General features: G+C 40.4%; 2 protein-coding genes and 1 long non-coding RNA gene across 52 annotated transcripts in view; 2 read left to right on the top strand and 1 right to left on the bottom strand.

Moving 5' to 3' along the window:
• Positions 1–338: 338 nt before the first annotated feature.
• On the top strand, positions 339–860 carry LOC118509907. Its single transcript, XR_004905949.1, has 2 exons — positions 339–531; positions 597–860. It is a non-coding gene; the product is annotated as an uncharacterized LOC118509907 (long non-coding RNA).
• A 531-nt stretch (positions 861–1,391) lies between these two features.
• On the bottom strand, positions 1,392–9,205 carry LOC118509902 (extensin-2-like). Its single transcript, XM_036051161.1, is given in 8 exon segments — positions 1,392–2,215; positions 3,190–3,383; positions 4,487–4,668; positions 4,755–4,984; positions 5,893–6,103; positions 6,105–7,467; positions 7,544–8,078; positions 8,178–9,205. Coding segments are annotated over 8 exon segments (2,748 nt in total). The 5' UTR covers positions 8,191–9,205; the 3' UTR covers positions 1,392–2,195.
• A 2,540-nt stretch (positions 9,206–11,745) lies between these two features.
• LOC118512426 (sodium channel protein para) overlaps positions 11,746–27,421 on the top strand; it is a 43,292-nt gene continuing 27,616 nt past the window's right edge. For 21 of the 50 annotated variants that reach the window (XM_036056878.1, XM_036056881.1, XM_036056882.1 and 18 more), the window contains exons 1-7: positions 11,770–14,257; positions 21,222–21,310; positions 21,429–21,616; positions 22,929–22,961; positions 25,131–25,286; positions 26,001–26,206; positions 27,382–27,421. The exon at positions 27,382–27,421 is cut by the window's right edge and continues 89 nt beyond it. In XM_036056878.1, the coding sequence (XP_035912771.1) occupies positions 21,470–21,616; positions 22,929–22,961; positions 25,131–25,286; positions 26,001–26,206; positions 27,382–27,421 (582 nt within the window). In that variant the 5' untranslated portion in view covers positions 11,770–14,257; positions 21,222–21,310; positions 21,429–21,469. Of the gene's footprint in view, positions 14,258–21,221; positions 21,617–22,928; positions 22,962–25,130; positions 25,287–26,000; positions 26,207–27,381 lie in introns of those variants that run through there. The other 29 variants (XM_036056861.1, XM_036056863.1, XM_036056841.1 and 26 more) reach the window with 13 other exon arrangements.

Here is a 27,421-nt window from a genome sequence, read left to right as displayed (position 1 = left end):
GTTTGTTTACAAAAACAGATGGTATGGGGCAACAAACATGAACAAACAGCCTCGATTCTCAATCCCTTGAGCAATTTCGCTAATTTATGGGTCATCTTCGCATATCAAATGTTGTTCCACAGAAGATTGACGATATTTGGTTGCATTTTTCGTCAAAAAATCGCAAGCGATACCACCACCGGCGCCTCCTCCGACGCTGCCATCACTCTTCTCAATACCCTTCCCCTCGATCACCCCGGAATTGTTATGTCAGGTGGAGAAATGTCAATTTGCTCTAAACAACTCTACCTTCTATATCCATATACCTTGGTCGTAACGGCCTGTCACCGTGTATGAAACACCCGGTTGTAAGAGTGTGTGTGTGTGTGCGTCTTGTCATTTTCGGGTTTCTCTTCAGGAAGATGAAAACAAAAAACAGTAAGAAGAAGAACAACTATCATTGCGAAGTGTAAACAATCAATGTTAACGCCAAGAAGCTGTGGTATTTTTCATCAATTTACTCAAAATTATGCAAGGAAATCATTGCGCTAGGTTATTTTTGAGATTTCACAGTGGACAATTGAATTTCCGAGCCATTTAAATGCCGAATCTTCTAGTTTTGCTTCAGTATTACGGAGGCATTTCAAGGGCATTGGAGATGGTAAGGCCACTGGGTTGTTGCTGGGTGTATTATGTAGACGCCAAGGTTGTTACCGCCAGACCGAGCGTTCTAACGGCAGATTCCCGGAGAAAAAAAAAAAACATTTATAACCACCATTTGACTCTGTTATTGGGCCCTTAAACAATAGATGTGCAAGCTGTTTGATGGCTATGATGCCATTTCCAATGCCAAACGATAAACTAAAGGATTTGTTTTTCTACTTTAAGCACTGCACTTCTCCAGTTCTAGTATAAAACACTTATTTACACACTACATGTTTTGGTATGATCGGTGACTGAAATAATGTACATGAAAAATCGTCTACTTGATGCTTGATGTTTGTCCTGCGATGATTAAACTCCAATATATTGTCAGCTCTAATGCCTATTACCTTGGTATGATTGGCATCCATCGATACATAGAATGTATAGGTCGTCCATAGTTAAAACAGTGCCTTCATACCAGCTCTAGTCAGTGATCGAAACCAGTTGTAGTGCCAAGAAGTACTGTTTAGTTGATATAATCCATTTCAACAAGGAGATTGGTTCAAAGTTCGTTGAATATTGTTGAACTTTTTTTTGCAGAAAGATCAGCAATTGCCGCTGGGCCGAAAGATTTGTCCACCGGTGAAAGTTGAACACATTTTGCAAGCACTTCACTGTTGTTCACTTCACTTTCAAATTTCAAAATTGTTTCGGATATGTTAAAAGTGATGGCATGGAATGAATGGGGAAAACCCTTTTAATATTCATAATAGTTTATCATAATGGATATCTTTTTTTTTTCAAAAATTTGGAAAAAATATTCACAATTATATAAATAATTCCACCACTTCCTAGAAGTTCACAACATCTTGTGAAACAGTTCTTTTACACTATTGACTTTCCCTGCCTCATCGGTCATTCAAAGCTTGGATACAAAACAGTCGCTACAAAATTAATCTCACAACTGTTGATTCAAGAGCGTGCCTAGTGCTGCATGCTGATATTATTGTAGACCAAACTTAATTCAAAAGGGATGTACATACTACACAAATCGAAATAGATTTAATTACATTATGATACAATGTCGTTTCCCTAGACAATCGTGTGCCAGCAGGTTACCGGGCTGTTGTAAAAAGATGTGCATGGCTGCACTTTGCTGCACACTAGAACATCGGAGCTATATATATGTTTACCCTGCTACCACAGCTACGATCGGAAACGGAAAGCGCGAATTATTTAACAACATTAACAATATCAATCAGATATAAAATCTGGTAGTTGTCGTAGATTGTGTGTGTTCCTACAACGTTGTGCTCGCTTTGATGATGCTATTACTTTGCCGTATATTAGCGCCGGTTATCGTACAAATTGAAAACAAAGGTATTCTACTCTACCATTCCCGTCCAAAGTACGAGCCCTATTCTTCTACTTCTGCTGCACTAGAGCTATCGTCTGGTTAACAAGTCCGGCGCAACGCAACGGGTTTGCGTTTAATTATTTCACCAAAATAGTCGAGCTGGTCTGATTGCCGTCCTGGATCGAATCAGCCGGGCTGCCTAGAGATCCTGCGTTTATTTTTGTCGTCTGTAGTCTGTAATCAGCATCCGCAAACAGCAGCCAGCAATAAATGCAATGAGTAAAATGAAGAAAAAAAAATGCGTACTCAATAATAAGAACTATTCGAATGCAATAGCAGTAAAATGCGTTAAAATAACAGGGTCAAATATCATTGAAGAAAAAAAAAAATGTGTGAGAGAAAGCATGTGGGGAATAGAGTAATGATGGGTTCAGAATATGTTTTCCGTTGCTTTCGATTGCGTCCGAATTCTGCTTGAAACCTAATACATATTTCAAGTCACGAAAATGATGAAGCAAGAGTAATGGTAATCAAGCTGTAATAGGGTGTTTGGTATTGGATTTTTAAATAGTAAGCGGCAGTTTTAGAAACCACAGCCAAACGCTCAGGAAGGTTGTCCCAATTTGTGCGTTTGGATTACAGGATCAATTTTGTGATCTGCTTAAAAAACGAAAATGAATTTAAGTATGTTAACTTATTTTACTTAAATCAACAGGCACTTAATTATAGTGTCAACGCCGGTACGCATCACAAAAATAGATATAAAATTTTTGTTTCCCTGTTGAAGGATTAGCACTGAAAATACGTACAGAACTATTATTTGTAATTCAAATAATAAAGCTGAGCATTAACGCGACTGGTAGGCGGGTAGTATGTCGCATTGGTGAGTGACAATGTATTGTAATGCAGATCCTGTGATTAAAATGATTTATTTGCTTGCTGAACCTTCTATAGGACGGGTTCTACTGCGGATCCAATAGATAACTGAGAACAATTCTTGCTGGCTGAGAATTGTATCATGGAACAGTGAATGGAGCAATGATGCTGAAAAATTATCAGTTGCGCTCGCAGTGAAGTGTGGATGTGACTACAGGCGAATATAGTTCATGGAGCCAGCTTAAATATAGCGAGAAGGGATATTGCACAAAAAACATTAAACATTACACGTACGAAATTTACTAAATCTAACACAGCGCCAGATACTTTACCTACTAAATGATCTGCAGACATTTGAGACGATATTAGACCGACGCCCGTTGTGGACGTCGTAGTGGCCGTACCAGTCGACACCGATGACATGATGCATTTGGCTTGAGCTGCCGTCAAGATTCCTCCATTGCTTCCCACTGGCAAGTTTCTTCCGGCGCCACTCATCCTACACACATTGCCCCCATAAATTGAACTTTAAGGTGACAAATAATTAAACGTTACCACTAGCGTTATGATGGTACATTATTGTGGCATGACTTAATACTACTGACAATATGCAATACACCATACTGCTGCAGCATACGAAAGAAAAGGTTCTCGAAAAGTTCATATGTAAATAAGGAAATCGGCTTAAAATCTTGTGCTTAAAATTTGAACTCATTGCTCATCAGCTAAAATATTTCTGGACCTATGATTCATGCTTAAGAAAGTATCAAGTTACAATTAAACAGCGTTTGCGTTTTGCCAGGAGCATTACATGAAAATACAGCTAAACATAAAATATACATTAAAACTTGATAAATTTAACGCTAAATCCGCTTTCAATTTTAATAATGTCTTCCAATGAAAATTCCTTGAGCACGAGCGCCTGTCAGGCCTTACAATGTCCAAGTAAAATGATCCTGCAAAGTAGTTTCATACTCTATTCCATACTGAAATGTGAACATTTATCGATCAACATAATTTTAGAATAAATATCGGCAGGAATGGCTAAGAACATACACGTCTTTTTTTTAATTTCTGCATCCGTACAAAGCCACCGCTTTGTTGTGGCTTTAATTGTACAGCAAATTGTCTAGATGGATAGTTAGTTAAGATAGACTGTTTGAAAAATGATCGTTCAATGATCATCCATAATTTAAATGTTATGTTTCGTTCAGGATACTGGCAAGTTGCGGTTAACAGTGGCACGCCTAAATCAGCTCAGAATGGTATACACGTGGTCTCTCGGATCCGAACTCCAGCATATTAAGCGATCAAGAACACATGTTGATTAGTTGACTGAAGGAATATTAGACATTACTACTAGATCTTTTAATTGTTTCATGCTCTTAAAATATAAGACACGACCAAAATGAACTTTTAAACTATCGACAATGGGAGCTTTCGTACTGTGCAAACCACATTCATCTGCAACCCGCCACTCACAGGCATGTGTTTGCCTATCGGATACTGCGTGTTTACCAATGTTTTTAATGTTAAAACCGCTGATGCATATGTTTCAAGGAAAGGCTTAAGTGAAATTTCGTATGTTGAAAACGAGAACGAATTATATGCAACAAAATTTAAACTTACCCCATGCCTATCTTGGGTGGCATATTTTTAGTAACGTCGTCATCTGGTATTTTACGTTTCTGACCAGGACGCAGCATTACGGCATGCGGTTGGGATTGTGCAGCTATACTAAGCGACGTTTGCTGCTGTGGTGGTTGCGGTTGTGGTGGCGGTGGCCGTTGTTGCAACTGTTCCACATTGGGCTGGACAAATGGAAGTACAGCAAGTGTTAGAAGAATGTGCGCTTGTAACTTTCTACCCTTTTTCCCATTGCTCAACCATACGATACCTTTGGGGCTTCCTGGGTAGAATATTGTACAGTGGTAAACGATGGGGGTGGTGGAGGTGGCTGCGGAGGAATCGGCGCATTTATTATAATCTGATGCTGTGGTGGTCCTTGCTGGTTTTCCATCAGCTGCGACTGTGGGGCTTGCGGTGGTGGTTGCGTTTGTGCATTGGCCAAGCTGGTGATGATTTGCTGAGTGGGTGGTGGTACTGTGTGAAACTGCACCTGGACACCTAGTAAAGATGCAAACAAACATAAGTAAATACAGTTATTCCTGCTTTGAATATCAATCGCAGTCAATAGGAAAATGCATGGGAAACAAGGTTTCACTAAACACTTGGGCAAAAAGAAATTGTTTGTAGATCTTATTTTGGTATTATGAAGGTGGAACGTTTACTCCGGCTCGGTGTCTATTGGCGCAATAAATTTAATCCATGTGCGTTATTGACTGCCTGCACGAGTCAAGGACAGGATTATATATTGTCACCTAGTCCCTACATCAATCATCTGACACCTTGGCCATGGATGTGTGTGAGTTAAAAATGAATGTTATCAGTTTTTTTTCCTGAACCTTAGCGATGATTTGTTACGCCGTCTTGGATTAGAAAAAAAACATCCGTTTGTTCAACAAATTCTATTAGCTCCCTGTCCTTTTGATCGTTGACGATCCCGCCGTTAGGATGATATTTTTGACAAACGCGATAAATTGCTAATTTTGTCAAATTGTCGCATAGAAAGCTTCTCTTAAGACAATGACACGTTGGCAATGTATATTTTGTTCAGGACATTTAAAACGTTGATTTGATCTCCAATTTCATCTTAAATTTTTGCTGCTTTAGAAGGGTCCTACACCACTTAAAGACGTCGGAAATCTGTCCGCTATTACATTGTTTCGCCTTTCTCTAGAAGTGCATAGACGTAGCAAAGGGGTAGTAGTTTATCATCAGGCAGTGCATTACTACTTTCTTACATAGTGGTTTTACTTAGGTATGAGTTTTATACCACGGAAAAATGATCAATTGCAGTTCGTCGATTGTTTACGCCCTAGCTGTTCCAAACCAACTGATAGTGGACAGATATTTTGTCGATATATGTCCCGTGTTCGTACATTCTACATCACAGCTAAAACCAGTAAGCTTACCTTGTGGAGGTTGGATTTGCGGGTTAAATGCACTAGTCGCTATGATTTGCTGTTGCTGTGATGCCGGCGGACGGTACTCTGCAGCACTGATAATCGTGGGTTGGCTAATGATGTGAATTTCATTCGGGTTTCGCATGGGTTGCGTAGTTATCTGGATGCTCGGGACCGTGCTGACCGGCACTTGCTGTATTTGTTGTCCTGCGGCCTGAGGCAGTAACGACAGGCCATGGTTGGGGAGCGCTGACGACAAAATGGGACCCGCTAACCTGCATTTGTTGGGGCGGCGGAGCGGGAGCAAACGATTGAATCGACACCGGAATTTGGCTAAAAATTTGCTGCGGAATTCCACCATGCGTGATTGGCGCGTTCGGTTGCGACGTAATGATCGTATTGCCGACTATATGTTGCACTGTCGGGGGAGGCACGGACATGATCGGTGGTGGCGGTTGGCTGATCGGTATGCCCGGTATTGACGATACAGGAATCACAGTTGTTTTAGCTAGTTGGCCGCTAGTCGGTATCTGCTGCAGTATGGTCCCGGGAGGTGGACCCTCGTCAAGCTTGAGCGAATCCTGCTTGATTTGCAGCTCCGCCGGTCCACCGACCTTCTTCGCGTCTGCCCCGTTTATAAGCATCCCGGTCGGCTGGTTGATCTGCGCTTGCGGTCCCATGGGGGCCAATTCTGGCGGCGGATGATGCGTCAGGATTGGTTGCTGCGTTTGGAAAATGATTTGATTCTGTGGCTGTGGCGCCGTCTGGTGAATAATGTTCGGCGGCGGCACCATGAACGCCGTGCTACCCTGCACCGTGATGATTTGCTGGGTTTGTGGTGGCCGCTGAAAATGGTCGAACTGTGGCGGAGGTATTGTTGTTTGTACAATTCCCTGGACTGGTTGCGATTGCGGTTGAATAAGATGCTGAATCGTAACCTGTCCACTTGGATGGGGCCCACTGCTTGTCTGAATGGATGGATTTTGCTGTATGTATTGCACCTGGTATGGTGGTGCCGGATTCACAATGATTTGCTGCGGAGCTTCCGCAGGCGCCTGTTGAATCTGTATGCTCGGAGGCGGCTGGGACAGGTGTGTTCCAGCGGGCGAGTTTTTGATCTGTACTATCGGCGGACGTATTTGAGTCCCCGGCGGAGGATTGCTTACGTTTGCTATTTGCGATGGAGGTGCTGTGGTCTGGATTTGTGAGATTACGACATTATTCGGCTGCTGGTGAATTTGTACTGGCACGTGTGACTGTATTATTGTAGGCGCCTGCTGAATTATCTGCGGTGGCGGGGGCTGGCTCTGCGGCAAGGCAGGCGGATGCTGCACAAAGCTTGGAGGTGGAGGTCCCAGCACCGTCGGTGGCGGTTGGTGAATAATACCGTTCGGCTGTGTCACATGCTGGGTCCGCAAAATCGGGGGCATTTGCGTGACTTGGGTTGTTTGCACTATATTCGACTGGGGTATTAGCTGAAAGTTTGCTTTGGGAATATTGTTCTCCTGAAAAAAGGTGAGCTCCTCTTGCAAAGTTTCGATTAAATTTTTCGCCAACTGTTTAGCACCCTGCAGCCCATCCAACCTAAAAACGAAAGAAAGCAACCTTTTAGCCATCTAGTCACTGCCTGCAAGGCTAGGACGCGCCTTCACAAACTTACGATGGATGTTCGATGTACAAATGCAAGGGTTCGGGAGCTTCTTGCATTGTTTGCGGTTCAAGATTCATGGATCCACGACCTCGGAGTGTGACTATAGCACCGGTTTCAGTACGAATGTAGTTTAAGTTTGTGCCTCCATCGCCCAAAACACGCGATCGCACATTAAATGCTGGAGGCGCATGATCGAGCCCAATCATAAGTTTGGCAACGCACATCGTTGTTCCATTTGGGGCGCTAACGATTGCTGGTGGAGGGTTGCTGATAATTTTGGAAATCTGCTGTTGCTGTTGCTGCTGTTGGCGTTGCTGCTGCTGCTGCTGTTGTTGCTGCTGCTGCTGTTGTTGCTGTTGCTGTTGCTGTTGCTGTTGCTGCTGCTGCTGCTGCTGCTGCTGCTGCTGCTGCTGTTGCTGTTGCTGTGCTGTATGTTGGTGCTGTTGTTCCTGTTGCTTTTGCTGCTGTTGCTGCTGGTGGTGCGTTTGCTGCTGCTGGTAATCGATGGCTGCCGGTTCAAAATGAGGCTGTATCATTTCGAGACCTATATAAAACGATTCGTTGCTGTTAGTTTCCTTTTCCTTGATACATTCCGGCACATAAGTTCGTTCGTTGCTTTCACTCCGAAATGTGCACCACTTACTTGCGACATGCATCTTACTGCAAATGTTGCTCCAATTAATTGCACTATTCGTTTAGAAAGAATAATCGCTTTACGCGTTTCAAACACACCAATGCACACAAACCGATATTTATAACATTTTCAGCAAACTAAACAGAGGTAAAAGCTTGTTAAACCCCTCCGCTGCGCTACATCCATCGCCTTTTCGTATTGGTGTGCTTTACAAAGGACGCATCGCTATGGAAAATATATGTACATGTACCGCTAGCCCTAAACCGTTTGTCCTTTGGCGACACAGTTTATCACAACACAGCCGATGAAACTTGCAGCCGGGACCCGAACAGCTGAACGATTTATCAAGACTCGTCGCGACCTATCTCGCGTATTTACACACCTCGAATCTATACTTTCTTCGCATGTCTAATCATTGGTTTTCATTATCGATTACACTTCTTTTTTTCACTTTGGCATTGTTTTATTCTCGCAAGCGTCTTCTTTGGGTTCGTTTTCCGCACTCCGCGTTGGTGAGGAGAGCGAATTTTAAGTCAATTCAATACTGCGGTTGAAGGGCACATAATTGACGCAATACAAACTGGTTTGCGTTATTACATGGGCTTTTCTCTTCGGCGCAAGCTTGTTGTTGCATTACAATAAACATGACACAATGTACGCGACTACGCGACAATCAGATGTTGTGCGTGGTACGTACGGATAACGAAGGCAAAGTTCGCGATGCAAAGCGGTTCACAATTTCTTCCTTTTTTAACATCAATGTTTTCTAACCCTCTATCCCATTGCATGAACGGCGCACACGTACTCAAGCAATCGGACGGAAACTCCGCGCATGATGCAGCATCGCGTAACCACTGTCATATTTCGTAGCATTCTGCCCACGTTTACCAATAGGCATTGGACGCAATATGGGGTACTTTGTACTCGGAATTAAAAAATCCAACCTAATTCGGATGTTAAAATATATCCCTTCAAGGAGAAGCAAACAAAGCAACGACACCACCGCACTGCATTGGAGAAAATTTTTGACACTCCTATTTTTGTTTGCTAGCAAGGTGTATGGATAGAGGAGGTAGAGTTGTTTAGAGCAAATTGACATTTCTCAATCTGACATAACAGTTCCTTGTTCATCTAGGGGAAGTGTATTGAGAAGAGTGATGGAAGCGTCGGAAGGGGCGCCAGTGGTTGATTTTGTGCTAGCGATTTTTTGACGAAAAATACAACCAAATATTTTCAAATTCTCTGTGGGACTACATTTGATATGCGAAGATGACCCATAAACTAGCGAAATTGCTCAAGGAACTGAGAATCGAGGCTGTTTGTTCATGTTGGTAGCCCCATACCATATGATTTTGTAAACAAACTTTGACATATCTCGACTAACATGGAGGTCTGTCAAATCGACAAAATATGACCTTCTAAATACATACACCTTGGTTTATTGACAGCTTTCAGTGACAGCTGTCAGCGGAATGAGATGTTGACGAGAAGTCACCTATTTTCCCATAGTGAAATTTAAAAGAATTGAATTAAAAAAATTTTCAGTTTACGAACAGCAATGATAACGACATTTTTACTCATAAAAACAACAGAACTTATATGTGGGTCATCTAGTGGAATAATATTGCTGACGGTTTCGCAAAAGTATGAATGGCAAAGAAAAACACCAAACTGTGCAATTCTATGCAACATCGTTTGCTAACTTTAGCTGATTGTGGGCTCGTTCAGAGCAAAAAGTAGCAAATATTGATTTTGATCTTCTAATGTGTGCATTTGACTCGAAGGCTCAACATTGCTGTTGAAAGATGAAAGATAAACTTGCTAGCAGTCAATTAGCTGGAGTAAGAGACAGTTTCGCTAATTCCCACACTCAGCATCCTATCGATAGCAAAATATTTGAATGATGATCAGACGAAAAATATCGCTTCGCATGCACTTCCAATACACTTTAAATAACACTCTAAATGTTTTGCTTGGAAACTTTAGAAGCCGGAAATAGTTGTTTTTCAACTTATTAATCCTCTATATATTTTAAGGGCGGTCCGGTGGCCGAGGCGACAGAGGCGCCGGTCTTGAAAATAATAATAAGAAAGAAAAATAATAATAATGGCAATATAACCCTGAAGGGTATTGGCATCCTATTTCTGTCTTTCTGTGACTTGATTTTAACCTTAGCAATATTGTCAGCCCTGCGTATGGGGGGCGGTATGGATGAGCTTTGAATCCCGGTCCTACCGTGTGAAGACCGGGTGCCGCTATCGCCTCGGCCACTAAAAGTACATTTTATGTGGTGACCGGGTGTTTTGTTTTTAGGATGCGTACTCTTAACTGCTGCGTCCTTTACTCGATACAGGTGATGCTTGAATTGGTATGTATTGGAAAATAAAAATTGTTGGTTAGTTTTGTTTCTCCTTACAGGTTAATCACAATGTTCCTTACTGACTAACAATACTGCATTGAGTTCCGGGTGCGAATCAAATAGTTTCGAAGATTCATTATATTCCATGCTCTGATTTAAAAGACCTAAAGTAAAAGTGTGCTTTTAGTTTTCTGCAAGCAGCGTTTGAGTTTGACGCTTTTTTATCAACAAATTTGAATTGTCCCTATTTATTTGTGGAATCATCTTGCTGGACGGCTCATCTTCAAACTTGTTATAAACAAGATCTATACATTACTGTCTTCTTTGGCGGTATAATCTCAGATGGTCTCAAGAGCATCTGGCATTTGTGGCCTTACTTGACTTGATTTTATCCTTAGCTGGATAGTTCTGCATACGGAGAGGCTGTCTGGATTCAAATCGATTAGCTTCACATGGTAAGGTCGGCGCCGTTTTTGCCTCCGCCACTGGTCCAGCTTGGACAGTCCGCGCAGCTTGTTGGATTTGAGATATTTGATTTCTGATCACATCACAACAAAACTTTAGCAAAACAGTATCGAGCACAGCTCCGATGCTGCTCCGAAACATCGAACCAGCTCATGCTATAGTTTCCTTGTAAAGGGCCACAAAGCCATTTTTTATTTTATACATTAACCAGATGTGTATACTTCTTGTGCCATACAAAATAATCCATGGTGTTAAGGTCCGGGGAGTCTGAAGACCAAACATTTAGACTGGTTTATCCGTAGACGCATTCAAACAACCATGTCAGACTTTTGCCAAAGGTATATGACTCTCGCTGCCTACCTTATCTTTTTCTTTGGCCTAAAGTCCTCCTGGGTCATGCATGTCTGGATTACTAGACTTAATGTCCTCGCTACGGGGGAACGGTCCGGCTGGGATTTGAATCCCGGTTCTGCCGTATGAAGACCGGCGTCATTGCCCATCCAGGTGAATTGGACGTAAATTGGGTTACTCCTATTTGCTTGTTGCGTATAAGTTGTTATGACATGACTAATTATTCTCGCAATTCAAAAGGTATGGAAGTTAGTTAAACCACGTTCTAGCGTTTGTCCAGCTTTTCGCAAAGCTCAGCTCATGAATGGTGGTAATCGTGTAGCTTACACCTTCATTCACTGCAGTTCATTTGCAGTGGCGTGAATTCGAAGGACGACAGCTCAACGCACGAGAATGAACGGAGCGGTCGTTCAGTTTAGTGAGAGCTGTAACGAGTGACGGAAGTGTCTCGAGTGTGTAGCATAGTGTCGCGTTAGTACCACCTGCACCACTAGCACAGAGAACTAGCTGCTATTACTTTATTGATTTCGTGCAAAGCCATCCATTATCCAGTGTGATACACCCTTCCCGTGATGCGAGTAAATGTGAAGCGAGTGCCTGTGTGAACAGGAATGCTGCAGAAAAAATTGAGGATACATTTAGGATTTAGGACTTTTTTTGTTCGTTTCATTGCCATTTGCTGCATGCTGGTTGGAAAAAAGGTCGTCTCCCCTTCGCATCCCTGCGCTCTGTGAAAAATCCATACCACCATCACATCAATTTTTCCCCATACTCTTACCAAAGGCTGGTAAAAAGGCACCGCTAGAAATGGGAGAGTTTGTCCTTTCTTCATCCTTAAGCGCTCGGTGCTGCGGAGATAGTCGGAGCTTTTGCGTTCGTGTTTTTTCCGCTCGTGCCATTTGATTTGATAATGTTGGTGGTTTGGTGTGGTGCGTATTGCACGCAACTAAGAGAGCGAAGCGAAGCTCGTCTCGTGCGCCTCGTTCGCCGTGTTTACTATGTACTACACACCCTTCGAAAGCGCCGCCAGGGAAAGAGAAGCGAGTGCCGCTCGTACGGCGGCGGTCGGTCGAAAATGAGAGAAATTGTTAGAGACGAACCTAAAAATAGGGACATTCGAACAGTGCGGGCACCGTTGGCCAAATGTGGGAGCGCAAGCTTCTGCCCATCAGTAACTGCTCGACGGAGAGCCGTGGCCATTGCGGTTGTGTGAGTAGCCGGAGCAAAGGAGCCGCTACGGATCGAGCGAGCAATACGGCGGCGATTACTGAGCAGCATGACGACATTTTTGGGAAAATTATGCTGTGCCGAGAGCAACCCAGCAAGAGAAGTTTTCCCACGGCGGTTCTCTCCGGCTGAAAATCCTGACATGAAATAACGTTGCGTATTGCAGTGTAAAGCGCTAGTGAAGAACGGGCTAGGCACTAGGGTTCCATTCCAGTCGGCCATGGATAATCCCACCTAGAATTGGGAATTTCAAGTGCTGAAAAGTATTGAAAGCTACATTAACCTCACAAGTTACTCGTCTCGGCTCGGCGGACTGTAGTCGCTATGGCCCGCAAAGATTGAATCCTGCGTCTGCATAGTGCGTTCATAGCGTCGGACCAGTGAAAACTGTATTTTTTGCTGTATTTTATTCATGTCGGATCAGCTTTTCTTGAGTTACGTTCGCCTATCGACGAGAATCAACCGCTTTGGCAAAAAGGTTTCGTTCGTTCATTTATCGATTAAGCAAGCGCGTTGAGTGGTTGGTTTGCTAAAACTAATATATTAGTCCAACTTCCAACAACGAGGAACAAAGGACGGAACAAAAAAAAAAAAAAAAGAAAAAGGGAAAAACGTACAACGCAAAGTGTATCCGGTGTATGACATCACATCAGATGCAGAGTTTCGCGCTGAGCACACGGCTGGAGGCACCATGTTTCATTTATTGCACACCGAGGCGGACTTTCCCGAATCGGATTACGCTGCATGTACATGATTTATGTGTATGGTTTTTGCGCTTTGTTCAAGCTTGTAGCTCGAAGAACGTGTTCTAGGACAATTTTTCCACCTCTCCATCAGCTGCACCCTTTTAAGGCATTGCAATCAATGTGTGTGTATGTGCGTGTGTGCGTGAGTTTTTGTTGCTTTAATGAATCCATCAACGGGCAGGAGCTTATTATGCTTTTTGTAATCGGGAATGTGTGGTTTCAAAGTGCGCGGAACGGATTACACCTGCAAAGTGCGACTGAACCTGCGGGAAGTGTGAAGGCGCAGTGCCGTTTGGTTTGGTTTGGTTATTTTGTTTTTTCTTTTTTTAAATTTATACTCGCTTTCTCGCAGATCTCTGATCCATCAGACAAATGCAAAAAGTTAATACAAGTGTTCAGAGGCGAGCAGCTCGATGCGGTAGTGTATGTGCGTGAGTGAGTGAGTGAGTGAGTGCGTGTTGGTGTACATATAAAGTGAAAAGATGCCCGAATAAATTGCGTGAATCAATAGCTGGAAAACGGCATGTACGGCAGTACCATCGATTCGTGAATCTTTTTTATTGATACCGTAAAGTAACATTTCCCATCGCTAAACGAATGTCATAAGAGAGAGAGAGAGAGAAAGAGGCAGAGAGAAGAAATTGCTTAATATTCCGACCATCTTTATCATCGCTACATTATCCGAAGCAGCAACTTTAATAAACGACAGTGATAGCAGCAGCAATGCAGACACAGCAGTAGCAACATTAGCATTACGATCAGCAGCAGCAGCAGCAGCAGCAGCACAAAGGCGCTAGAGGAATCGAATAGTGGAAAGCAGCTACAATCGCGGACAGCTGCAGCAAGCTTTTACGAATCGGAAAGCTTTTGATTGATTCCGCTTTTCGCTACGAAAGAATTATATTACAGTGTTTTTTGGAGAAAGCAGGCCAATTTCAAGGGTAATTGTTTAACATTGCGGAACTCCTCATGCCATTTGTAGTTTAGCCAAGCGCACACACTATGCTTCGGTTGTTATGGTTTGGGGTATGCGGCTCCTTATGGTGTATTGATTATTTTCCTTTGTTTGCTGCTAAACGGTTTTACTAACATCATCCCTGTACTGCTGGCAAGAATCCGCTGACCACAAACGTCTGCAATAAATGTTATCCTTGAGTATTCCACTCGACATCGGAACGTGTTCCACGCTCTCGCACGGTGCAAAATGTTGTGGATATGCGTTGAAAGACAATTTTTTGACTTTTCTTCTCGAAAGTTATCGATTTTCTTCGGCCCGGAGAGTCATTTTATTCATTTCGACTACACTTGTACGCTTCTTTGCGTTCTATGTATTGTGCTTGCTTCCGATTTGGGTTCGGTTGGGAACGGTTTGCGACAGTCTGTCCTTGCTGGTAGTGGTGCGGCCATGCTGCTTTCCGGGAGCGTGTGTTGGTACGCGGCTACCAGAAACTCCATCCGTACCGAAAAGCTCATCAGGACATGTGTCCTTATTGTTGGCAAAGGTGGAGCTTTTTCGGATCCCTCTTTCGGGTTTCGGTTCCTCGCGAGTGTGATTGCTGGCTCCACTGGCATGCGGTTGTGAGTCACACGAGCGCACGTTTTTTCATTGAATATTACATAGTCTCTCTCTCTCTCTCTCCCTCTCTCTCTCTCTCTTTCTCTCTCACCGTTCCCACGGACGCGTGCACTACTTGCCGCACGTTTAGTCATAGAAGGGTCAGCGGGGTCTTTTTTTTGCTTGCTTGCCTTTATTTCTGTACACTTCAACCCTATGCGGTATGTTCATTTGTCTGTTAGTGTCTTCTGGTATGCGGAGCTTTTCACTATTTTGGTTCATTTTTTTGCGTGTACGAAGGCGAAAGGGCGATTAAAAATAATACATGTAATGAATTGTAAATTGCTCTTGGCGTTGCTCAACCTTTTGCAATGGTTTGCCTTTTGCGTTTCAATTGCTTGCGAAAAAGTTTGCAAACGATTGGAAACATTCGTAGAAACATTTGGGGACGGCTTTGTGATCGGTTTTACTGCTATTGCTCGCATAGGTGGCATGCTAACAATGCTTAAAAAATAAATGCATGTCATGGTACACGCATCCGTGCCGCATGATATAGCTGTGTTGCCTTCAGCTGCTCTCATTCGTCGTCAGTCCAGAAAGCGAGCATTTGTAGCAGTTACTGTGCGCTACAACTATTCAACGACACGCTACCAGCGGTTGGAAAGTATAAATTAAAAAAGAGAATAAAACTGGAGGAACTTAAATAGACGCGATTAAGGACACGGAGCATGTGATATCGATTTTAGTTGGCGCCTCTGAGGGCAGACATCAAACTGCAACAGAGCTGGTGCCAGTATCTCGGACCATAGGTCATAAAATATCTAACCATGGAATGAATGAAACCAACGGAGAACGGAACTGTCTTTAGAGAGAGAGAGAGCGAGAGAGCAAGAAAAGGAGAGTGAGAGAATTATACGGAGGAAAACTCGCGAGCGTTTACACTGAAGCAGGAGAAAACTGTGAAGATCGAGTTCGAGTAAATGAATTTTGACTCACGCAGATATTGCATGTAAAGTGCTGCAATTCTTAGTACAAGTAGTAGTACAAGTAAGATTTAGACACACACACACACACAAAACTTTTTTGCTCAGAAAACTTCTAGGAAGTGAACAGAGGAAAGCGCATTTTCGTAAAACATAGTTTTAAAAGCGACTGCAACCGGCACAACCAACGATTAGCCTGACAGACGATTTTTGAAGGAGCTTTCACCAGTGCCAAGCCTAGCCTGGTTCCAACCTGGGTTGTGGCAAAGTATCAAGTAACTGGACCAAACCTGTAATATTCTCTTCATTGCAGTAATGTTTATCAAGTTCTGTTTTGCACAGAATTCAACAATACTATCATACAAGAGTATGTCAGGAGTATGATGAGGCTATCCTTGGTGATGTTTCCAAGAATGATGTTAAAAAACTGTTAATTTTGGTTTCCATTGCGATGGATGTCCATTTCAAGTGATTCAATCGATTTGCAAATTTCTATTGTTTGAAATGAACTCAATATTACGACATTCAGTAAAATTTCGCAACTAGTACAGTGTACACAGTTAATATATAGAGCAAGTAGCAATGAAAACAGTTGGTCGATCTATTAACTAGATCACTAAGAGATTGTTAAAATTAAGATGTAAAGTAATTGAAGGGGCATTAGAGTTCAAGGATTTGGAAAGGAATGTCAATTACTAACATTACATACTGCAAGTAATCTGATGTTGTTTGGGGTTATTGTACGCTTTTCAATATGCTCATGTAGCAAGCCATATAACAGGAAATACTTATGGGTTAAGGAAGTTAAACATGCTGCTACATAGCGCATCCATTTGCTCGATTGTCCTACCGAACATTTTCTGTGCGTATAGGAGATCCTTGCAAATCTGAGAACTAGTCCGAGAGTCAAAACTGAATTCATCATCGCTTATTGAATTATTAATGCTCAGGCATAGGATGGAGCTAATTTTGAATATTTTCTTTAAAGTTTTTATTAATTGTTCGTGTAGTCTATTCTTCTTTTCATAATTTCCTATTCGTTTATGCTTGTCACATAATAGCTTACAAGACTTTTGCATACCATGCAGCCGGATAGTCTATGCTAATGGGGTCTCCCAGTAGGTTCGGTTGGGATTCGATATCCGTTCCTGTCCAATAAATATACATGTAGTTTGATTTACACGTGAATTTATATAAAACAAATACTGCTGAGACCGGCTCTCAAAATTGTCAAAATGTCGGAAAGATCTCGAAAATAGATTGATTTCAGATCTTGACATGGCCGTGCCTTTCAAGTGTGGGTCTTGATATGTTATACTTTTTCGAAATACTGACATTGTTTGTTTTGATTGACTCTATCCGTACCTGGATAGGCAGTCTTGGTGATACGCGTTCAAAAGTAATCAAAAAAGCCAGGAAGACTGGCTATCTTACAGCTTTAAAAGTACCGTAAAAGAAGATTCCTCTTCTTATTTCAATACGGAATGATAGGGATAACCAGTACAGATCTACCGTACCGTACTGGAGTATGGTCTAGTCGGGCGATGAACAGTGCCACCAAAATTAAACCACCTTCTCACTGCAAAAGAGTATTCAACTATTCAACCATTCAATTCAAGTATATCAATTGTTATTGTTAAGTATTGTTTATATGCAGCGTTGCATATTTGTATGATTAATTTCGAAGGTTTGCATTACTATTGCTTGCATAGTAAGGATGGCTTTGACAGATAGCATTTGTGCTTAAACTCTTACTGCATTTGTAGATGATAACTGCGGCACAATGAAGGTCACATTGGTGAGCCTGACCATATCTGGTCATGTAACTCAATTTTGCAACTGGTGAGATGGACATAGAAGACGGCTGCTTCCGACAAAACAGTTCATAATTTCATCCAAAATGGATAGATTGACACTATTTCATAGAAAGGGAGAAAATCTTTGGAGGATATCTATTTGTGAGGGGAAAGGAGTGCTCTCACAAACCAACCCATCTCCAACAGTTACAGGGATATGGAGGTGCCGAAATTGCTGTATTTAGTCGGCAACGCCATTCTTCTTATAAATGTCTCGGGTTCCACTTCTGGCTTCCTTGACTCGATTTCCCCCTCACAGTTTGATAGTCAGTTACGCGTGCGAGGCCGCACGGGATGCGATCCACAGATAAAAAATGAATTACCTTAAACTTATCATAAATGTGGTATTACTTTTGACTATGATATTCGGTTCCTGAGCAAAAAACAATTCGCTATAAAACAGTATGGTGAACAGACGTTCAATTTACTATTAATGGACTTGATCCGGTGGTCAAGGCTGTATTGGTGCCGGTTTTTACCCGACTGAACCGAGCTGGAATCTCGTCCGAACCGTCTCTACGTACGCAGAACTGTCCAGTCATGCATAATGTTAAGTCCAGGAGGCCAGTAATAATGGCATACATTAAAGGCCTGTAGAGTGGTTTAAGATTTAAGCAGTGTAAATGTCCGATGTGGCTGTCATAAACTGTGCCTATCGCCATTCTACGCCAGACATATACTACCTGTTACATAGTTCAGGATTGAAACACCTTTTAAATTAGATTTCAAAGTTTGAATAGATTGATTTTGTAGCTCTGTATTGCTCTGCTTCAATACTAACAAAACTGAGCAATACAGGAAAAGATTCGATGTGCAAATTGTATAACACATGTCATCTTATCAGGCGAAACTATCAGACTATCAAAGCTAGAGCCAACCGAAAAATCCTGCAAACATAAACATGAAGGACATTTGTATGGCACGTCCGGAGCAGTCCTTTGTAGTGTATGTAGATTCTATTCTATTCTGTTAGGAGTAAATCGTTTCATAGATGGTCTGCCTGAGGCTAGGCCAGCAGTGGTAATAAAAACGAAAGAAAGAACAATCAGGAATGTAAGCATTTGGAGCCGGTATTCGACTGACCGACTTCATAATAAAGTTTTGTAAGATGGAAAACCGGACGATGTAACATAAAAGTATGTAACAATTTTTTCCAAGCATACAAACTAACAGTTAATGCAGGGAAAGATAACTGTAACTAGCAGGAGGTTCGTAGTCTAGTTACGTATTTATGTTTATGCTCTGCGCATGCGCAGTGCGTATGTTATTGAATTTTGTATTTCTGTGTGTGTAACTGGTTAGTAATGAATAATGTAGAACAGCACTGCTCTTTTTATCATTATAAAATCTTTGCTACTAAAGCCGTCCAAGCGTTGTGAACAGTTCCATATTTCATTTATTGCATTTAATAACGACCGTTCCATATACCACTATGAACACATGCTTTAAATTTGAAAAAGTGATAATAATATTGGTTCTTCATCGATTCGCTTCAATGTCAATTGTAACATAATATCTTTGAATGCAGCTCATTGAAATAAAATTATGCTATTGTTCAAAACCTACGATCGAAGTAACTGAACAACGCTTTCCCTAAAGATAAATCTGATTGTAACTGATTGTAAATTATTTTTCGAAGCTAATATAATTAGTAATACTTAATTTTACTTATTTCGTTTTGTGTATGCATATCGTTTAATATCTGCCGATGGTTGAATTATCATGCAGTTAAACCTCCGTACCATTTACGATCGTTCGTCCTTAACATAAGTAATTTAATGCGCATGTTTGGCTTGACGTCATGCTACAGAGATTGAAAATATTGCGGAATGTGTCGCCTTGGAAACAAATGACCGTATCATACGTTAGGTTGACTCATTCGTCTGATTTGCCTTAATCTTTTAGAAACATGGAAAAGCAATACCTATAGCAATCTTTATAAACAAAATAGCAATAATGTGGTCGCCACCTTACTTTACTAGAAGCAAACACACACACACACACACACACAAACATTCCACTTGATGTACGAATGTATAAATGTCCAAAATTTTAGCATTTTGCAAAATTAAATTTTGCAAACATAAAAAGACACGCAACGGTTACTTCTTTCTTTTGCGTAAATTTTGATAATTCAAGCAGAATCTACTATTCGCATGTAAAATATGCGACGGAAGTATTGCAAATAGTACGGTGTATGTAGTATGACTGCTGATTACCAAGCAGGGATTGCTCAGATTAACTTTCTCTTGTATGTGCTAATACAGATCTAATTTTCGAAACACATAAACCTACACGGCTTCTTGGCTTTAAATTGGTTGAAGGTGCAGAACTTCAAGGTGTACTTGTATGAAACTAAAACCCTGAACTGGTTACAGTTTTTTATCTGTTTCAATCTTGGAGTGGTGGACACACATCTGACTATCCGGCTACGTTGCATAAATAGTATGTCTAGTAAGCCATCATTTGTAGACATTGTTTGATTGACAAAAGCTAATAACAGAAGGAGAATGTCAAAACAATCACTTTCAGGCGCTCGAACCAAGCACATGCTGTAGCAAACATTGCAGCGTTTCTGTCGCTGTTGCGAAAAGTGAAATAATCTGATTGAGAAGAGTGAAATAATACAATTGTAACGATTATTTGTAAATCGTAGCAATTATTAATTAATGTTGTGGAAAAGTGGTTGATATTCGATATTATTGTGCTGCCCTCGACTCTGCATAAGAAATCGAGGTTCTCGCGTAAAAGTCTTTCACGCTAGATATGTTGCATAATGTTTGCAATTGTACAATATTGAATGCTTTTAATATCTCTTTACAAAATTCAGCCTATTAATCGTCTTTATCGGTTACGGCGCTCTGACCGCTACACGCAGTCAGTATTATAACTTCTAGTGTGAGATATTACCATTGAGAGCCAGGACACGAAGATCAATGAATGAATGTCGCTGGAAACTAACTAAACAACAAACCGAACTTTACTTTATGACGGCAGTCTGGTGGAGGACTGACATATGCGAAGGTACTTGACTCGACAGTACCTGGTATCAAATCCTTACACGTAATCCTACACGTAAAACATACTCAAGAGCTCTATAAATGGTATTGTGACACACATACAATGCAGATAAAATTGGCAAAACTCTACACAAAAATACGTTTATTCCCATAAGCAGCACATAATGCCACAGATTGAAATACTAGACAATTAGCAACGGAAAGAGCAGAGGCTGTTACAATGGTAGTCATCAACAATAGTAGTGCAATTATATTATTTTACTCATGATTATCAGTTAAAAATGCATAAGAGATTATTCTTTTTTATTCATGAGGAACTGCTGCCTGACCGTATTGCCAGATGTATTAGAGATGTTGTTAGTGGAATCGTTTACCTATACAAATTTTGTACGCTCTTGTTGTTTCATGTTAATTGAATTGAAAATGAATGTTTGTGAAAGAGTTTTTTAATCTTCAACTCTAGTGTATTTTTTTCTCGTTTCTTTTTACAGACATTTCCGATGAAATAAATGCGTCAGTATCATTACAATGGCGCCGCATATAAAACTGTGATCTGTGGAAAGAAATTCATGAGCCCCATGTAAGTATGTTAACTGCAGCTAACTTTCGATACCGCAAATCCATTATATTACGTTACTCAACAGCGGTTGCAATGAAAACTTGCGGCATCTCGGCTAAACTGTATCGCTATTTTTTAGGCCTTGGACATCAGAGGCTCTCATTGTTGGCCATATAGACAATGACCGAAGACTCCGATTCGATATCTGAGGAAGAACGTAGTTTGTTCCGTCCTTTCACTCGTGAATCATTACAAGCTATTGAAGCACGCATCGCCGATGAAGAAGCCAAACACCGAGAATTGGAAAGAAAGCGAGCCGAGGGGGAGGTAAATACTTCGTTTTATCGCTACCGAGCATTCTAGCATCCTGCTATGCTTTGAAACCGCTTCAAGCTATCCTTCATTCATTTCCCTATACCTGAGAACAACTTAAACCATCTTAGCCATCACTTGTTGCTCCACTACTTGTAATTCTACTGTTGGTCCTATTGCTTTTAGGAACTATAATATATTTCCTGTGAAGTCGTATTCCTACTACTGGACGGTGGTTAACTTTCCACCGTACGCGTTAATGTTGTGTTACGTTTCTTTTGTTTTCGCGCCTACCATCTATATAGTACTCTTTTATTCCCTCTGGAACATGTTTTGTGTATAACATTAAATGAATTGTGTCCGTTTCAGTTTGCAAGAATGTTTTTTTATTCCATACATTATAATTGTGTACATAATACATACCACTCTCTGTACCACAGTCTGTAACTTGTATTATATATGTTTATATGCTAAACATGTTACATGTCGATATGTATCTTTTCTTTACGTAAACACTAAACTACAATTGTTATGTTACAAAGTTTTCGTTACATTCAGTTCAGTAAGGAACAACTCATACCAGCTGCTAAGATTTAAACCATAACCATATCATACAACTTTCGCTGGAATGGTACCTCCAAAAACAAACGTTCCACTTGATCAAGATGTTGCTGTTAGTGTTATAAAAACGCATGAAAGAGTTTTTATTTATCGACTCACACATACGTTTAAGCTAGCGAAGGTTATTGTTTGAAAATATTCACACTCGATAGACATTCACGTATGCATATCGTGTTCGAGCTACGTCGAGTCGTGTTCAATAGGTAATCCAGTCAATATAGTTGATAGCATTTGTGTTTAGTAATGGTGGAGCACAACCTGTTAGGTTAAATCATGTTGGCACATGGAAAAATCATCTTCTCATGCATAATGGAACAATCCTTCATACGGTCAAACGGACAGTTGCTTATGGGCTTGAAACGCACATGGTTATCAATCAACGAGAACCAAAAACAAAACAAAAAAAGATACAAAAAAAGTTTGCAAAAATCGGCTATACCTATGAAAAAGCTTCAAAAAAGCTATCTCTCAAAGCTATTTGCTTAACTCAAACGAAAAAAAAAAAAACAATATTTGCACTGCAATCCAATACGACTAAACGGTGCCTAATGGCGCTATCGCTGAGATACACGAAAACACGTCAGCAATTCGCAAACAACATTCAATCCCATTATCACTGCAAATGCGCTACCTTAAAACAAATGTAGAGGTCAACGCTAGTAAATGATGTTATTAACATTTTAATACATACCACCCTCCTTTACAGAGTGATTTTGGTCGGAAGAAAAAGAAAAAAGAAGTAAGATTCTACTATTCAACCTTTCCGCAAGCAAAAGCATTTAATTTTAACTACATATATAAATTGTTTGAATATATATATATATATATATATATATATATATATATATATATATATATATATATATATAGCCAACAACATGTACAACGTTTTGTTTTTACGTTTTATAATAGTATTTCTTTTTATATATAAATATATATATCTATACTTAGCAATTCACATTTAGTACTGAAAAGCATATCGGTTGCAATATTGGCTGCGATATATTTGGAAACAATTGCATCACACTATTCATAACACGACGTGTGAAAATCATTGCTTCTATCGAAATGTGTGCTTTTTATTAGCTTCGATACGTTGTACATTACATATCTGTTGAACTGTTTGTACTGCTGCTAGAATAAAACACGGCTTACGTTGTACAGTTTATAGAGTAAACACAGCAACATAAACTACCTACAAATTAACATGACCTTAAACAAGGCACTATTGTTACGGTTCTCACAAAAAAGGCTCAACTAAGTGCTGGAAACAATTCCAACCAATATGCAAAATTTGTACGCATTTCTCTGCTTACGTTAGAAAGTAATGCGAGGAATACGAATGCCAGATGATACGCAACTACTAATTAGTGTCTCCATTGTTTAAGCTGTAGATTTTTGAATGATCGTGACTTATCTGAGCTACCTTACACTCAAACGTGTTTAACTAATTGATTTGTCATTTGTGTTACTTTTACTTACGTTTAAACAGTCTTAGACTTTCGGTTCCTTTTCTTTGTTACAACTTACCTAGCAGACACCACTTACTGCACGTTTCATGTGAAAGCTTCTTTTTTTGTTGTTGTACAAAAATGGCTATTGTGTGGCAAGCATGGGCTCTGACTTGTCTCCTAACACCTGGAAACAATCGTAGTTAACTGCTGTGTTTGATAACAAAAAACGCTTTATATTGTTACTATCGTTTTTGTTACAAACAAATGTATGCTTATTTGATTAATTTGATTATTTTTGACTAACCCGAATAGTTCTAGAAAGTTTAATAGAACTAATGAACGGCACGGCTGATGAATACATATTTGAAATAGTTAGTAAAGTATTGCTTAAATTACCATGTGCAACAACAAAATTGAGCTACAATTAGGAAACCCAGCCAACGTTTTGTTGACAGTTGTAAGACAGATAACCGAAAAACGGCTCCATTTACGACAATCAGTCCGTTGGTGAAACCCGTTCGAATGATGATGTAATAAATTGGCAAATTAGTTTATTTGCTCTGGGAATTAACCGAACCTGGTTAGCGTTAGCTGGTGATATTGATCACCAACGTCCCCCTGCAAGGTGCGTTGCCGGACACGAAGCCAACATAAGCCAGTCCAGCCGAAAGGCTTGGCCAGTCACTCGGAAAAAAATATTGCATAATGGTTCAATTTTGGGCCCATTAGGGCTGTGTTAGATACGGTGGTCCACAGTGCTTTCCTCGCAAGCGCTCATTTCAAAAGTTCGCATTTTATGAAATTTGACTACGAATTTGGGTAGCGTGAAGCATAGCCGATTGGAAAGCAACGGTTCCCCAAACACAATCGAACCACGTGCTGTTCTAATTTAATGCAAAAAAAAAAAAACAAAAAACTTTATCTCATTTCGGAAATATATTTCAATTATTTTGGCGCAATTTACATCAGTGAAAATACTATGTAAATTGAGTTTTAATTTAAATGAACGCTTATTCTTCAATTTTTTTTTGCTACACTTTTTACCGGATTAGCACCATTCTGCTTAACTACTTTTCTGTAGGACTGTTGTAAATAAAACGTTTGGATTGGAAATATCTCTGTGGTATGCTTGATGTTTCGGTATTGTAAAACTATTTATAATTTAAAAATGTAATGCGTTTGGATATTACAGAACATTGAGTGTGTACAACTCTAACAGGCACTTCCCGTATACATGAAATCAACGTATGCGTAATACTAACCAAGCATTTTGTGTTCTCTTTTTCCCTACCTCTCTTTTCATTTTTATACTAATCATCGTTGAAAAAAAAAAACAAAAACACAAATGCTTTCTTTTGAATGGCGTGACTCACGATGATATACGTGACTTAAAAACAAAAACCATTATGCAAATGGCTGGACGCGACGACCATCGTACAATTATAAATTTGCAGATACGCTACGATGACGAGGATGAGGATGAAGGTCCCCAACCGGACCCTACACTTGAACAGGGTGTACCAGTCCCAGTTCGAATGCAGGGCAGCTTCCCTCCGGAGTTGGCCTCCACGCCTCTCGAGGATATTGACGGTTTTTATTCGAATCAAAGGGTAAGTTGCGCTTATCATGTCACTTTCATTAACGACGGCGGCAACAGGGTAGCGGTGCATGTCGCCAGAGTAGTATGTAAATGAGCATCGGTGGAAAATTAATATTGTGTAGTCAAGTTCAGTTCAAGTTATAACATATACCTTTGACGCTTTACTATGCTCTATAGATTCCACTTCTTACTAGGAATATTCCTACCTCTAATTTTTTTCTTCTTACTCAATGGTTATTGAAAAGTAATTGAAAATTCTCCAAATAAAAAATTCGTTTACTGTGGCTTCCCTTTGAATGCCACTATCATAAATTTTGTCAGAACTGGTACTGGGGTGGTCTGGTGGCCGTGGCGACAGTGGCGCTGATTTTCACATGGCAGGACTGGGATTAAAATCTCATCCAGACTACTTACCCCCCTCATACGCAGAACTGCCCCTTTCTACGCAGTCACAGTAGCAAGTCAAAAATTGCAGGCCCTCTCATAAACCATAAACCTCTCGAGGTTTTAGAAGTGCCAAGGAAGGAAGGATACTGTGTTGACGTTTGAACTGTATGATTGAAAATAAACATTCAAAACATAAAACTCCACGAAAAAGTCCCAACAGAAAATAGGAAAATCTTCAGGACATGCATTAATACTCATTAAATATCCTTTAATTCACATTAACCGTACCGTTGAATAATGTTTAAATGATGTTTTTCTCTCTTCTTCTCTTTTTCAGACATTCGTAGTGATTAGTAAAGGAAAAGATATTTTTCGTTTCTCCGCCACCAACGCATTATACGTACTCGATCCGTTTAACCCTATACGTCGCGTAGCTATTTATATTTTAGTACATCCACTGTTTTCACTTTTTATAATAACGACCATTCTTGTTAATTGTATATTGATGATTATGCCTACCACGCCGACAGTCGAATCTACCGAGTGAGTATTGCAGTGTTGTGCTAGCTAGTAAATAAGTTTAAGCAATTAGTCTCCCTCTGTTCGATTGTCACCTTAGACACCGTCATGTCCCATTACCTAACGGTTAATCATCCACAGTTCCGGAGACATCAGATCTCGATTGTTCAAGCTCTGAAGTAATAATACCTCTTACGAGCGTTCTTCCACTGAATTTGTTTGTGGCGTCGAAATTATGCTTTCGGACACTCCCTTCCTTAACAATATCCTGAATTGTTGCCCTCTCTCTCTCTCTCTTTGTCCTTCTTTTTGTAAATTTTATTTGTTTCGTAAACACTCCAAGTGTTGTAACCTTATGAAGGATACTAACTAGCCTGTAATAATGTGCTGCATCAATAGCAAATTTATGGTTACAGGTAGTTGACGTAATTTGAAAATCTGAAATGTTTTAGAGTTGAGTAGATCTAAAACGAAATTTGAAGATACTTAATGTTTGATTAAATGTATTTTTTCACTATATATCTCTCTCTCTCTTTGTGTGTCCCGAGTTTTTGAATTTTAGTTTATACAACAGAAAGCTGAAAATATTGTTTTGTTGTACTTTTCCTTCCTGGCAATTATATTTATGCCGTTAGCATATAGAACCGATATAACCGATAAAGTAACATCTAGCGATGTTTAGAACCTACCCACTTACACACAACCACACACACACATTAGCTACCTTGTACAGCAAGTACTTGTGGTAATGATGATGTTCAAGTTATTTAAATTTGGTTATTGGTCCCTTCGTTGACTACAGATTTTCAATTTATTGTGTTTGAACCTAGATTTCGAAATACCATGTCTGGCTGTCTTTTATAAAACTGTGACGTACCGAAGGACTTTTATGGTCTAAATTATTGTAACTTCGTTTTCTTAGGTAAACGATTGGCATTAACGGTTTAAGTTCCAGCTTCCCGTTCTTTGTTAATAAGCATTATGGTGAAGAGAATGAATCGTATCCCACCCGTATCATCCTAAACTGTCTGTGCGGAACTTCGGCGTGAAAGATGTGTTTGTTGAGTAGCCAAAATGTTCATCGATCGTGTCCATCGTGTGCCTTTCTTTACGTTTATCTTAATCTATTTCGCTCGTGTTTGCTATACACTGAAAAAATACTCCTATTTCTTGTCTTACGTTACTGTCCACCACTACAGGGTGATATTCACCGGCATCTACACGTTCGAATCAGCTGTA

This window comes from Anopheles stephensi, chromosome 3 (assembly GCF_013141755.1).
Source record: "Anopheles stephensi strain Indian chromosome 3, UCI_ANSTEP_V1.0, whole genome shotgun sequence".
Taxonomy (NCBI): domain Eukaryota; kingdom Metazoa; phylum Arthropoda; class Insecta; order Diptera; family Culicidae; genus Anopheles; species Anopheles stephensi.
This window is presented reverse-complemented; position numbering and strand designations above follow the sequence as displayed.